Below are 13,093 nucleotides of genomic sequence, written 5' to 3' on the forward strand. Positions count from 1 at the left end.
GGAGCAGCAGCTGAGTTCCTGCTCTCGTCGGTGGGGGCAACCCAGCCTGGAGCTGCCTTCCAGTGTTAGCCGGTGGCTTTGTCTGAGAGCAGAACGTGTGGAGAAGACTCTTAGGGGACCTGGGGCTGGGAATGACACAGCTGCCACCCTAGCGTTAGGCCAATGTTGATCTCGCTCACCTGGGAACGCTCCCTCAGACTCCACAGCCACTAAGGGAGTGGATTATTTCCTCTGCTTAGTGCTGTATCCAAACCCAGTTCTGCTCCAGCCTTTTCCCCTCCTCCTCGAGCCCACAGACTGTAACTGTAGCAAAAACTTTGCTGTTCCCTGGTCAGCCTGGATTTGAGCCTCAGTCAAATTGGAGGAAAGGACTTTGTTAGCCAGTCTCCTTTGCACAGTGTCCCAAAGACCTGGAATTCAGGAGTCGAGGCAGGCAGCTGCTGGTTTTTCCTTGCTGACTGCAGAGAACTTCAGCCTCTTAACCCTCAGTTAGCCTCAGAACAGTGAAATCTAGAGCGGGGGGCTTAGAAAATCTTGCTCTTCCTTCTGGAATCACTTACCATCACCCCACGCTCTGGGAGAATCCCGCCTGGAATTCCTGAAGGGGGGGGGGGGGGGGGGGGGAGAATAAAAAATAGCTGCTATTGATCTGCCCGGGCAGCGTGCGGGGTGGCTGGATTGGCATGGAAGAGTGGACCTGAAAATGCCCAGCCGCTGGCTTTCTGTAGGCCGGGCAGCGGGACAGATAGCCCATCTCTCTCTAGCTGTGCTTTGCGGGACACCTCGTCCCGTTTCACCTCTTGCTGCTTGTTTACCCACCACCAGTTGCTGGGGCAGCTCTTAAACAATGGCTCCAGTCCAGATGCAGCTTGTTTGGCCCGATACTACCAGGTAGCAAACCCTAGCTGCAGCACTTCAAATGCTCCTTTTTAAATAATACTCTGTCCTGGTGCCGGCAAGATTTGTAAAGGGGATTTATTCTCCGTCGTAATGAGAGACTCACTGCAGGCTCCTTTGAGCCACATTGCGTTAAGCTTTTGCAGATGACAGCACTTAAGGTTTTAGTCTCGTTTATCGTCCCAGCTGTGCGCAGAGCCCAGCGTTGCTATTTTATGTGTTTTCAGGCTTTTCCCCTCAGACGCACGGTGTGGGAGGCTGAACCCGGGAGCGGGCTTGCTGTTCCCTCTGCCAGGGCAGCGGTCGGGCTGTTTAAATGCTGGTTTAAAGTGAGCCGCCCTATGGAACTGCCGTTCTGGTGGCTGGCTGCTTCTCTCCTTCCACGGCCCCTGCTCCTGTTTCCGTTCAAAACGTCAGTCCCTCTTGGTCCGGTCGTTAGGTGGAGATTAGTTTGGTCTCTGGAGCTCAGAACGAAAGCAGTCACTGGGGCGAAAGGGAGCGTGTCGGGGTGAGGCACAGAGATGTCTGTGTGGTGGTGGCTGGTACAAAGGGACATGGTGAGAAGCGGGTTTGGACGGGGCTGTTCTTTTGCAGCCTGTTTTGCTGCACTAATAAAATCCTGCAAGAACAAGAGTGTGGCCTGTTTTCGTGAAGGGCGGGGAAAGGGCTTGTCGCATCCCTTAAGAGTCTCTACTTCCAGCTTTCAAATCCACGCCCAGCAAAAGACAGTAGCAGCCTCCTCCGCCCCGGATGGTCTGTTGAGCCCCACTTCTTACTGAGAGCAGGGGACCATGTGGCCATGCAGGGAGCTGCCTGGCCCCTTGTGTCTCTGCTGTTTTACCAGCCATCAGTGAGCACTGCAAATAGCGTCCTCGCGGGGGGGAGAAGCACCTTAGGCCTCTTGCAAGTGAGCCTGTGCTGCCGCCCGCCCGCCCCCCCCACATGCTTCATTCTGACATTTGTCAATTCCACCTGGCGCTGCAGTCAGCCCTGCTGGCTCAGGACTTGCTCCCTCAGTCTCAGAACCGATTCAGGTCCATCCCTCTGTGCCGGCGAGAAGAGATCCGAGCACCCACCCCTCCCATTGCCTTTAGCTGGAGGGGGAAGTGCTGTGCCCTCCTGAAAATCGGCCATGGTCTCTCAGCTTCCTCGAGGAATAAGGCAGCGTCTGTCTGTCTCCCACTCTCACTTGATTTACAGTGCATGGGAGCTCCGAGTGCTCGATGCCTCTGAAACGCAGGCCCCAGGTAGGGCAGGCTGGGCCCCCAAAGCAGGGAACACGGAAAGGCTGGGCTGAGAGAGCGATGGCCCTGCTGCAGAGCCGGGGTGCTGGGTTGGATTGAAATATTAAGATGCCTGGATTATGATCGTACCAAGCCCAGCAGCATTAGAGAGACCACTCAAGCAGGAGCTCTGTCAGCCACCGAGCGCTCCCTACCCCCTTCATCAGGCCGGGCGCGGACCCTGAACCCTCTCCAAAAGCCCTGGCACTGATGGTGTCCCCGGTGTGCTGGGAAGAGTGCTAAATTGGGGCTGGCTTGGACCTGCAGTGCCAGCCTCTGTGCATTAGCCAACCCCCCTTTATGGAAAGTGTTTTGCCAAAGCCCGATGAGGGAGATGGCAGCAGTGGGGCCGTTGTGAGAACATCAGAGCGGCGGTCATAAAGCAGCGTACACCTAAACCACCCAGCAAGAGCTGCAAGGCGTGAGCTGACGGGTCATGCAGGGTCTGTAGTCTTGGCAGGTCAGGCACCTATAAATAGACTGGACAAGCCACATGCCTTGAAAAGGCGCCAACTGGTACAAAATGTTGCCGCATGCCTCCCTAGCAAAACAATTGGCTGTGAATGCATCGTGCCAGTGCACCGTCCTCGGCCCTGGCTCCCCAGTGAATACCCAGGCCAGCTCCAGGTCTCCGGCTCTGCATACGGGCCCTCCGCTGGCCTCCATGAGAGCCCACCGTTCCTTCTGCCCCCGTGACGTCCCACAGCACCTCTCGACCCAGCAAGTCAATTCTCCTCTAGACTCAAGAGGGAGGGAGTTATTTCTAAACACTCGGGAGGCATCCGTATTGATCCCAAGAGGGCATCTCGACAAGGACCAACCAGCGAGTGGCCAGAGTTGCTGGCAGAGCATTACGTCGGGTTGGGTTTTCAGAACTACGTTTCACCTCCCGGAGAGTAGCCAGCACAATGGCTCACAGACGACCCAGGCTTTCCAGCCAGCTAATGCAGGGAGCCTTGCCATGACGACACCTGTTCCCCGCTGCGTTTGATCAGTCCCTGCTGGCTGACCAGAGCCCGGGGGAGAAAACGCTGCTCAAGCATTGCAGGAGAAATGCTTTGTCTCCTACCAGTAGAGAAGGGGCATCAATTCAAGCTGCCCCAAGGGGGTTGTCTGTTCCCGCCGGGATGGGAATAGGCCAAAAATAAGCCGTCGAAGTCATATGCAGAGAAAGGGTCTCAGGTAACGATACTGAATGCTGGCCACTCCCGCTCATGTGCAATAGCTGAATAAGTGTGATCCCCACTGTATAGGCTCGGGGTGAAGTGATTCTCCAAAGCTCATGGGAGAGGGAGAATGAGAGCCCAGAAGTTGTTGTTTCCCAGGTCCACGAGGGCACCTGATGCTTTACGGAGACAGGTTATCCTAGAAAAACCCAGGTTTCTCCATTTATTAAAAGGAAACTTAATTCACCTCCACTGAAAGGCCAGCCCTGGCCACAAGAAACCTAACAAGCTCTGTTAAGGAGATATATGAGCTGCCTCTTTTATAAGCCTAGTAACTTACCCATAATTCCCTTTCTTAAAGGAGAAATTCATCATTTCCTCAGCTGACCATGGGGGAAAAAAACTGCCTTTGATGCATCTGTGTCATATGGGGCAGGAGAAGGAGCAGGCAGGCGGCCTCCACACAGCAAGCGGTAAGGGCCCCGGGCCACAACATCACTGGGGTTAGGGGAATCATGGTAAAACAGCAGGGGGGGCTCCTTTGAAAGCACTTAGCCTTTAAAACTACTGCTGGGTTTGCACTCTGCTTTGGGGGCTTGACCTGGAGAAGGTTGCTACAGGCCAGCCCTGCATTTTCCTGGGGAGTCGGTTGTCCCCTCACAGGGGATTAGGAGCCAGGACTCTTGGCTTAGCCACTGACTAGTGCTGGGACCGTGAGCGTGTTTACCCCTCTGTAAAATAGGGCTGATGCTGAGTCCGGCTTGGTTAGGGGTCTGAGGTCCCTCTGAGCAACACGTGTCCTGGTTTTAGAAGCCTTGGGCTAATTTCTCCCCTGCACATATGGGGTTCGGTGTGAGCTGCACCCCCCACCCCTCGACCTTTGCACCCAAGTGCTGCAGCACGGTCTGTGCTAGACGCTACAGACCCTGGTAAGGAAAGGAAAAGATGCGTGGGGTGGGGCTGGCTGGGCAGCGGCTGGTTAGTTGGGAAATCTGCCTCGAGAGGTAACCCCTTACAGGTCTGTGGCACTGGAAGACCCCCACCCTCCACTTGTCCCATGTCCCTGGGAACCTGCCATCAGCTAGTGGGTAGACGGGTGGCCAAGCAGGGCTCAGAAATGGACAGTGAGCTGGTCCATGTATTTGTTTGCACTCGAGAGCTAGTTAATTAACTGACCCGTACCATCTAAGTGCGCGCCGGGCTTGTCTGTGTTACCCCGCGATCCTAGCCCCGTTACCCGCGGCCTCGTTACTCCAGTCGCTTGCTCGTGCTGCTGCTCTCATTTGTTGCATCTGGTCCTGCATTCAGTCGTCTCGCTTCGAGGTGGGGACCGCAGGTTTGTATGCGTCTGTACAGCACCCAGCACCACGCAGCCCTGATTCTGAATGGGGCCGCTGACCCCTGGAACAATTCCCCAAAGAGCTCCTGGGGTGGTTTGGCACCAAACCCTCCCGCTTCCCGACGCACCTGCCCAGCTGCCAGCGGCCCAAAGGGAAAGTCCCATTCCTCGATTTAACGGGGAACCCCACGGCCACCAGGAGCTGATCTGATGGTTTAATTGACTTCCTGTGTCAGTTAGCGCAATGTGGGAGGGCCGTGGCAAGAATGGGTCACGGCGCCCAGTAGGTTCCGGACCTGAGCCCGGCATACTCCTTCCTCGTGTCCGAACGCTTTGCCTCGGTCCGCTCCCCCGGCTTGTGTTGGGTTTGAATCGTTCACTGGCTCCTTCTCCTGCCTGCCCTTGTGACGCTGGGGCTGTCGTGGTTTCCCAGCGCCAGGTACCGTAGAGTTCAGGGTGCGAAAAGCGCGCGTGCCTGCTGCGACGTGGGTTCTGCAATGGGCCCAGTCAGTGCTGGATTTTACAGTGACCCGGGAGAGGTAGGGTGGCCTAGTGGTTGGGGCTCTAGCTTAGCACTTGGGAGACCTGGCTTCAATTCTCTGCTCTGCCACCGACTTCCTGTGTGACCTTGGGCATCTCCCTTAGCTCCCCCTCTGTACAATGGGGATACCTGCCCTGCCTCCGAGGGGTGTTGCATTGAGGATTGGGAGGGGCTCAGACACACTGGTGGCGGGGCCACGCGCGCACCTAAGATAAACAGAAAGTACGTCAGACTCCAGGTTCTCCAGTTGCCTCGTGAAAGCAGCGTGTGTGAAGCCAGGCGCCGAGCGCCATCCCAGCCACCAAAAGGAGATCCGGCGTTTGCGAGGCAGCGGCAGCCTGTGCCTCGCTGTTGGGATTTCCGTGACTCCAGGGGGGAGCTGCTGGACTAGTCCCAGTGTCTCTGGCATGGCAGGGCTCCCAGCAGGTCTCTTCTAGGCCTCCTCAGCTCATCTCGAAGAACATGAAGTTCTGGGAAACAGTGAGAAGAGGTTACAAACAGGCTTCCCTGGACATGGGGGGGGGGATCCCTGTGTTCCACACAAAGATCGAGGGGGCGTCCTATGCGCCTGACTTTACCACTCCTCTGAGCGGGGGATGGGGAAATATAATAGAGGGGCATGAACCCAAGAGCGCTGCCAGCCCAGTGCCCAGCGGCTGCAGCTTAACGGGCACCTAGTGGAGCGGATTGCAGCTACCCTCCTCTGCAGTACAGGGGGTCGTGGGAGACCGGTCCCAGCCCGCCGGGCTCTGCCTTGATCCAAGCGATCACCACCTGGGCCGGGGGGAGCGAGGAATGTTTAAGCTCCACGGGTGGCACAGGCCGCGCCGGAGAACTCTGTGGCCAGCCCAGCCAGATCTGCAGCCTCACGGCTCCACCAGACACAACCAGCCACGTCCTATGCTAGGGGTAACCGGCTCCCCCAGCTGGCGTGAGACCGGTCAGCTCAGTCTGCTGTCTGGGGGGGCGTGACGCTGCCACGATGCATTGCCCAGCCCGCTAAGCGGGCAGAATCCATGTGTCCATGGGTTTCACTGCCCCCTACTGGCTGACCGGTTGTGTGGTGAACATGTCGCCCTCTGGTGGCGGCTGGCTGCAAGAAGCGAAAGCCCTAATGCGGCTCAACAGGCGGGAGCGTCCCCCTGGGTTACGGCTAACGAGAAAACACACTGATGCTGCTGCCTGGAGCGCTGTGGTTGTGCAGCGCCCTGCACGGCCCGGGCTGGAGACGGTACACTCCGTGGAGCGGGGGCCAGTCGAAGCGAGGTGGCTAAGGACATGACAGCTGATGGGGGAGGCGGGGGGAATGGCGAGGAAAAGGCAATGCGGATCCTGCCTGTGCACAGTCGTCCCCAGCTCAGTGCCCGGGCAGGTGTGTGGGCTGCGGGGAGGATGGTGAGGAGGAGGGCTGGCGGGGGGCGAGGAGCTGCGTTGTCTTGGGCCTAGTGTAACCAGCCGCCGGAGGGGAACTGAGGCAGCGAGCTGGCGGGGGCGGGGCAGTGAGTTTTGGTAAAACCACGCCATGCTGGGAAGCAGCCAGGAAAGCTCGCTACGACCCCCTCAACAGAGCTGTTCGCTAAGGGGCAAGCTGAACCCGGGCGCCCTGCTGCCAGAGGTCGCTGGCGAGGCCCTTTCGCTCCTGACCCCTCTGGTTGTTCGCCGGGGTAGGGCTGGACGGTTCAGTGTCTCTGGCCCACGTGAGCCGCTGGCAGGGTGGCCAGCCCACGAGTAAGAGCAGGGGGCAGAAGGCACGGAGGGGAGGGCCGGCGCATGAGCGGGCGAGGAGGGTTCGGCGGCTGGCACTTACCAGGAGGAAGGCTGCTGCCAGCAGGAGGGCGGTGTCCTCGGCCCCCAGCTTTGCTGAAACTGACAGAGAGATGGTGGGAGGGCGCGTTGCCCAGAGCTCAGCTACGGGTACAGGGGGCGATGCCAGCGCCCTCCTGGCCCCAGAACAGCCCCACTGCTCGGGTTCGGGGGCCCCTCTCCCACATGGGATGTTCTGCTGCCTCAGGGGGCAAGCGGCCCATCTGCATCCTCTCCTGCCAGGTGCTACTCCTCTCCCTGGCAAGGGCATCCGAGAGGAGAGCCTCTGCTCTCTGGGTGGCCTAGACACAGCAGGGCTCTTCACCACCCCCCCGGGGCTCTCCCTGCAGCTCACTCTATGGGTGAGGCCAGTTCCCTCGTCCTTGCTGGAGCCCAGGTGCTTTGGGGGCAGATGCTGGAGAAGGAGCAGCTGCTACTAGGCACGGGAGGAAATTAAACCAGTGCCCATCTCCACGGTGACTGTGCCCCCAGAGCCCTGCCAGCCTGCCCATCCCAGAGGCGGATGCTGCTGGGGGACTCTCCCTGGCAGCCTGGCCGCCCTGCGCTCCCCACTTACTGTCCACCCCGAAGAACTCATGGTCCATGTTCCGGTCTTCATTGAAACCTGGCCACCTCTTCCAGATCACTGCCACGGGGCTGCCGGCGCGGGAGGTGACCTGGGCGGGTGGACAAGGACGAGCAGCTCAGTGCCAAGGCCGTGCTAGCAATGGGCTGGGGCTGGGGACATCCCCAATGGGGGTTCTAGCAAGGCCCCAGCTTAGCATCGTCTCTAGACTACATAAGAACATAAGCGCTGCCCTACTGGGTCAGACCATGACCTATCTTGCCCAGTGTCCTGGCTGCATCCATGGCCAGTACGAGCGCTTCGTGGGGGGGTAGGGGGGGCTGTTCTGAACAGGGCAATTATGGAATGATCCACCCCTGTCTTCCACTCCCAGCTTCTGGCAGTCAGAGGTTTAGGGTCACCTTGAACATGGGGTTGGGTCCTGACCATCTTGGCTACTAGCCATCAACAGACATGAACTCCTCCAGTTCCTTTTTGAACCTAGTTATGCTTTTGACCTTCACAACATCCCCTGGCAAGGAGTTCCACAGGTTAATTGTGCATTATGTGAAATACTTCCTTTAGTTTGTTTGAAACCTGCTGCCTATTAATTTCATTGAGTGACCCCTAGTTCTTGTGTTATGGGAAGGAATAGATAACGCTTCCCTATTCACTTTTCCCATGCCAGTCATGATTTTATAGACCTCTGTCATACCCCCCATTAGTCGTCTCCTTTCTAAACTGAAATGGGCCCTGTCTTTTTAATCTCTCTTTGCATGGAGGCCATTTCGTACCCTTGACCATCTCTGTTGCCATTCTGTGAACCTTTCCCAGTCCCGCTGCATCCTTGCAGAGGTGGGCTGACCAGCTCTGGACACAGTATTCACAATCTGGGTGCTCGTGGACTTTACACCAATTACTTCTGTCGTGTTCCTTCCTGCCCACGTTCACCCACACTGTATAGCCCGCCTGGCAAAGGAGTGCAGCTGCCAGCTTCAGGATGGATGATACGTAAGAAGCCCGTGTTGCTGTCCAGAGAGTGTAGACAATCCAATGGAAACCAGAAAGCCCCACCCCCATCCACCCCAAAACGTCTAAGGTCTGTGTTTGGCGGGAGCCCCAGGGAGACGCGCTGCCCTGTTCCACCCGCCCCCCTTACCTGGAACTCCTGGTTGGAGGAGCAGCGGCTGGCCGCGCAGGAGCCTCGGATCCTCATGGTGGCTGCGCCGTGGAGGTCACGCAGGTCCCAGAGATGGGCAAGGATGCCCCACCTAGACATAGAGCATGGTGTGTGGTACAGCCAGGCCGTGGGCAGGGCAGAGAGCCCCGTGCCAGCCAGAGGGGCGGCTGGAGCCCCTGGACTGCACTGCCGGGCATGGGGCAGGGTCTGATCACTGGTCCATCCACCCCCCCTGCAGTCTGGCGCCTCAGGGGGGGCGCTGACCCCGGTTCACCCACGCTGCCCCCACCAGCCACTCGTCCGCGTGGGGCCCGGCTCCTCTCCGTGCTGTGGAGCAATCCCTTCCTGAGCCCTGGTGCCCGAGCCCACGGTGCCCTCACCTCTGCCGCACGCTGCCCACGAGCTGGTCACCGGCGGTGAACACCCGCATCTCCGTCCGGCAGCAGCCCAGGCAGCTGGCGCCCGCCCCGAAGGGCCGTCGGAGCCACAGGACATCCTGGCCTTGCGGGTCCTGGAGGCGGATGCGGCAGGAGCGGGCAGGGCCACACAGGTGCAGGCACAAGCGGCTGGTTTCTGAGGCGGGCACAGAGAACGGTGCAGACCTGGCGGTCATCACACAAGGAGACTGCGCCCCGATCCTGGGGCAGGGGGCTGCGCTGGGGGCCTGCGCCCCGATGCTGGGGGAGGGGGCTGCGCTGGGGTCCTGCGCCCCGATGCCGGGGGAGGGGGCTGCGCTAGGGGCCTGCGCCCCGATGCTGGAGGGCAGGGGCTGCGCTGGGGGCCTGCGCCCCGATGCCGGGGAGCGGGGGCTGCGCTGGGGGCCCGCGCCCCTATGCCCGGGGGGGGAGCTGTGCTGGGGGCCTGCTCCCCTGCACTGGGGGGCTGTGCTGCTCCCCACCCTGAGCCAAGGCAGAGCCACAGGGGATGGGAACGGAGGGGCCGTGGCTCGTGAGCTGTGACCAGGATCTCTGGCTCAGGCGCTGCGGGAGGGTATTGTGGGGGGTGGAGGGGGGGGAGAGGCACATCCTGCTGGGGGATGGGCTCTGCCCTTTCCATGGCTTCCTATCCAGACCCTTTCCCCCCATTTGGGAGGGGTTTGTGCCCCTCCCACCGTGGCTGTTGACAATGAGGCGGGTGAATGGGCCGGGGTGGGGCACCAGTTACCTTCGATAGCTACCAGCAGCCCCTTTGCCTGCGCGGTGCCCACCACGTACGTTCTCCCTGGGTCCCCGGCGAACCCTGCAAGAGCGACAGCGTCTGAGCCGTGCCCCCTCCGCCCCCCCGCATCTCCCTGCCCTGCTTGTGCCAGGCTGGGTGGGCAGGAAATGTCGCTAGCCGGCGTCGCGCCTTTAGATTCCTCACGCAGGGCCGGCACGCAGCACCCCTGGGACTGGGCCGGGGCGTGTTCATGGCCCCATGGCCTGGGGCTGACGGGGGCCGGTGGGCCCATCACACGTTGGGTTAAACGCTGTAAGTACCAGAGATCCCACACAGCGGGGACAGGTCTGTCATTCAGCCTGCGCGGAGCAGGTGACGGGCCCATGACAGGAGGCAGTTCCCTGGCGCATCCTCCGCCAAACCAACACCCCCCATCGTTCCCCCCTTCACCCCTTGGCCGCTCTGCTCCCCTCTTCCTGCTCCTCTGCGCTGCAGGTTCGGGCCACGCTGATTTGGGGCCATCTGAACCCCAGAGACAAGCGGGTCGGAGCCGAGATTGGGGGGCGCTCCTCCCCTCGGAGACGGCCCCAGCGCACTTGGGGGCCTGTTGCTATTGGCTCCCAGGCCTGGCTGGTGCTGGCTTTTGTGATCTGGGCCCCTGGCTCAGCGTGAACCCCCCAGACACTGCCAGGGGGCACCAGCTTCCGCTCCCTACTGCCGGGCGGATCTGAAGAGAGGAGCTGGGCTGAAAGGCTCTGCCCCCCGCCCCCCCGGGTCCTGGGCGCTGGGATCGCGGCAGGGCTCTCATAAGGAGGAGGTGGGGGGTGAGTGCTGTGAGGGCCACACTCGGGGGGCCGAGGCCAGCAGATTGGGCCTCGCAAGGGCCTTACCGCGTAGCCCAGCTCGGGCGGTGATGCGCAGCTGGGAGACGCCGGCCAGCACCTGCAGCCCGAGCGGTGGAACGTCGTCGTCCTCCTGAACCCGCTGCAAGCTCTGCTCCGGGCTCCGTCTGCGGGCTCTCCTGCCCCGCCAGCCCAGCCGCGGCAGAGGCGACTCGGTGGCTTCCTCCCCGGCAGTCCCACCCCACTCGCTTCCCGGCCATCTCCGGCCCTCGAGTTGGTGGCCAGGGTCCTCGGCACTCGAAGGGGCATCCGGGCTCCCCTGGCTGCTCCCAAAGTCCGGCTCTTGAGCCTGGTTAGCCCGGCTTGTGCCTTCCCAGCTGGGGGACGTCCCCCCGGCCTGGAGGCCCGGAGCCCCGTCCTTCTTCCTCAAGGACCTCGCCGGCGCTTGGATGTGCCGCTCCCGCGTCAGGTGCCCGAAGGGAGACGGCTGGGAGCTGAGCGCGGCCATCCCGAGGGGCCGAGAGCTGAGGGCAGGCCCCGGGCGGCAGAGGGCTGCAAACTCCCCGGCCCCTCTGCAGCTGTGCCGCTAGCCCCTTCCAACAGCGCAGCCCCCACCGGCGCCCCCTGCCCCTCCCGCCCGCCGGCGTTGCCATCCCAACCAGCCGGATCTCCCCCATTGTGCGGGCAGAGCTCTGGCCCCGAGGGGTCAGCGAAGGGCAGGAGAGAGCTGCAGCTTTCCCGGGAGGAGGGGCCCGTCGGGCGGGCGGGGGGGGATGTTAATCAGGGCAGCAGGGGAGACCTGGCAGTGTGACATGACAGCCAGTGCCCAGGGCTGCCCGTTGGTGCCATGTGAGCCAGGCCAGGCCAGGGTGCCGCCAGGCCCACGGGGGCAGGAGAAAACGGGATCGCTTGCGAATCTGCGTCGGTGCCAAAGTGACTCGACGCCCCCAGTATCCAATGGGGCATGTTGAATCCTCAGCCCGGATCCTGGCAGCGCTGGGCTCCCCCTGCGCCCCAGAAAAGGGGCAACATCCTAGGGCTGCTGGCTCTGGCACGGCTGCTGGCCAGCCACATTGCTAGGGCACCCCATAGCCCCCCCCCCCGGGGGCACCGCCCCCCCCCGCCAGCCCCGGGCCCCCGGGCCCCCCCCTCGGGCACCCCCCCCCCCAAGTGACTGTGGCTTCCTCACACGGCAGCGCCTGCTGTGGCAAAGCAACCATGCCCTTCCCCCCATGAACCCCATGTCGGACTCTGGCTCGTTCACAGCCGGGACGGGAGGTTGAGCAAACAGCTGTTCTGCTTGCACGGCGCTTTCCTTTCCTCCGGCGCTTTGGGGGCGTCTCCCGCTGGGGCTCTTTGGGTGGCTGCTCCTGGCCCCGCGGGGAAGGCTGGGGGGGCTTTGCTCCAGGATCGAAGCCGGAGGAGGAAGCGGATCAAGGCGGTGAAAGGGCTTCACCGGAATCTTCGCCCTGCAAATCAGGTCTGCCAGATTGGTGGCTTTGGCCCCTTTCTGCCCCGGCCCCCTTGTGCCTGGGTGTGGCAGGAGAGAAGGCCCGATGGGGGTATTATGGACCTTCTGGGGCCCCCCAGCTCATTGCCCTTACACTGCCTGCCCCCCAGCCAGCCGGGGATTGCGGCTAAGTGAGCCAGAGGCCCTCTCGGTTCCTGAGATCTGTGAGGGGCCTGATCTGAACCCCTCGCCTCTCCTGCTGCAGCGTGCCCCTGCCTGGCCATGCTGCTCGGCCGGGCGGCCCCGCTGGAGAGGGCTCCATGGACAGAGCCTCCCAGGCTGCCTTGGGCCGTGACTCTGCCCACCTCCCCAGCGTGCGCGGGCCCCCGAATGCAGCGTGCGAGAGGCGTGCTCGGAGCAGCAGAGGCCGAGGCGGCTTGGCGAGCGCGTGCTGGGTGCCCTGGAGCCGGCTGGGAACTGCCTGGAGCAGCGGCTGGGGAGGGGGGGGTTTGCAAACGGATGTGTGAGGCGCGTCTGGCTGAACCCAAAGGGGAATCAGTCCTCCTGGTGCAGCCGTTACTGGGCATGAATGGTCACGGTGGCCTCCTTCCCTTGCCGGCTGGCCGAGTGTGGCGGGGGCGGAGCGGGCGCGTGTGCTCCCGGATCTGCAGCGTGCCCCAGGACTGACTCAACCCCCCTGGTGTCTGGGCCAGGCAAAGAGCGGGTTAACGGCCACTCGAGGGGGAAGGGGCTGGCCAGAGCTGCCCTGCAAAGGAGGAATTAATCCAGCTGAGCATGTTGCAAACCACTAATGCCCCCTGGAATGCCAGAGCTCCACCAGCCAGGCTGGCGCCACAGGGACCGCAGTG

General features: G+C 61.7%; 1 protein-coding gene across 1 annotated transcript; it reads right to left on the reverse strand.

Annotated features, from left to right (window-relative positions):
- Positions 1 to 5,669: 5,669 nt before the first annotated feature.
- On the reverse strand, positions 5,670 to 11,282 carry LOC112118881 (phospholipid scramblase 2-like). Its single transcript, XM_024217364.2, has 7 exons — positions 10,823 to 11,282; positions 9,939 to 10,013; positions 9,155 to 9,347; positions 8,754 to 8,865; positions 7,607 to 7,706; positions 7,034 to 7,092; positions 5,670 to 5,696 (listed from the first exon to the last, which is right to left on the reverse strand). The coding sequence occupies exons 1-7, from the start codon at positions 11,280 to 11,282 to the stop codon at positions 5,670 to 5,672; spliced, it is 1,026 nt and encodes a 341-aa protein (XP_024073132.2).
- Positions 11,283 to 13,093: the final 1,811 nt, after the last annotated feature.

This window comes from Terrapene carolina, unplaced genomic scaffold (genome assembly GCF_002925995.2).
Source record: "Terrapene carolina triunguis isolate 2854851 unplaced genomic scaffold, T_m_triunguis-2.0 Scaffold88, whole genome shotgun sequence".
Taxonomy (NCBI): Eukaryota; Metazoa; Chordata; order Testudines; family Emydidae; genus Terrapene; species Terrapene triunguis.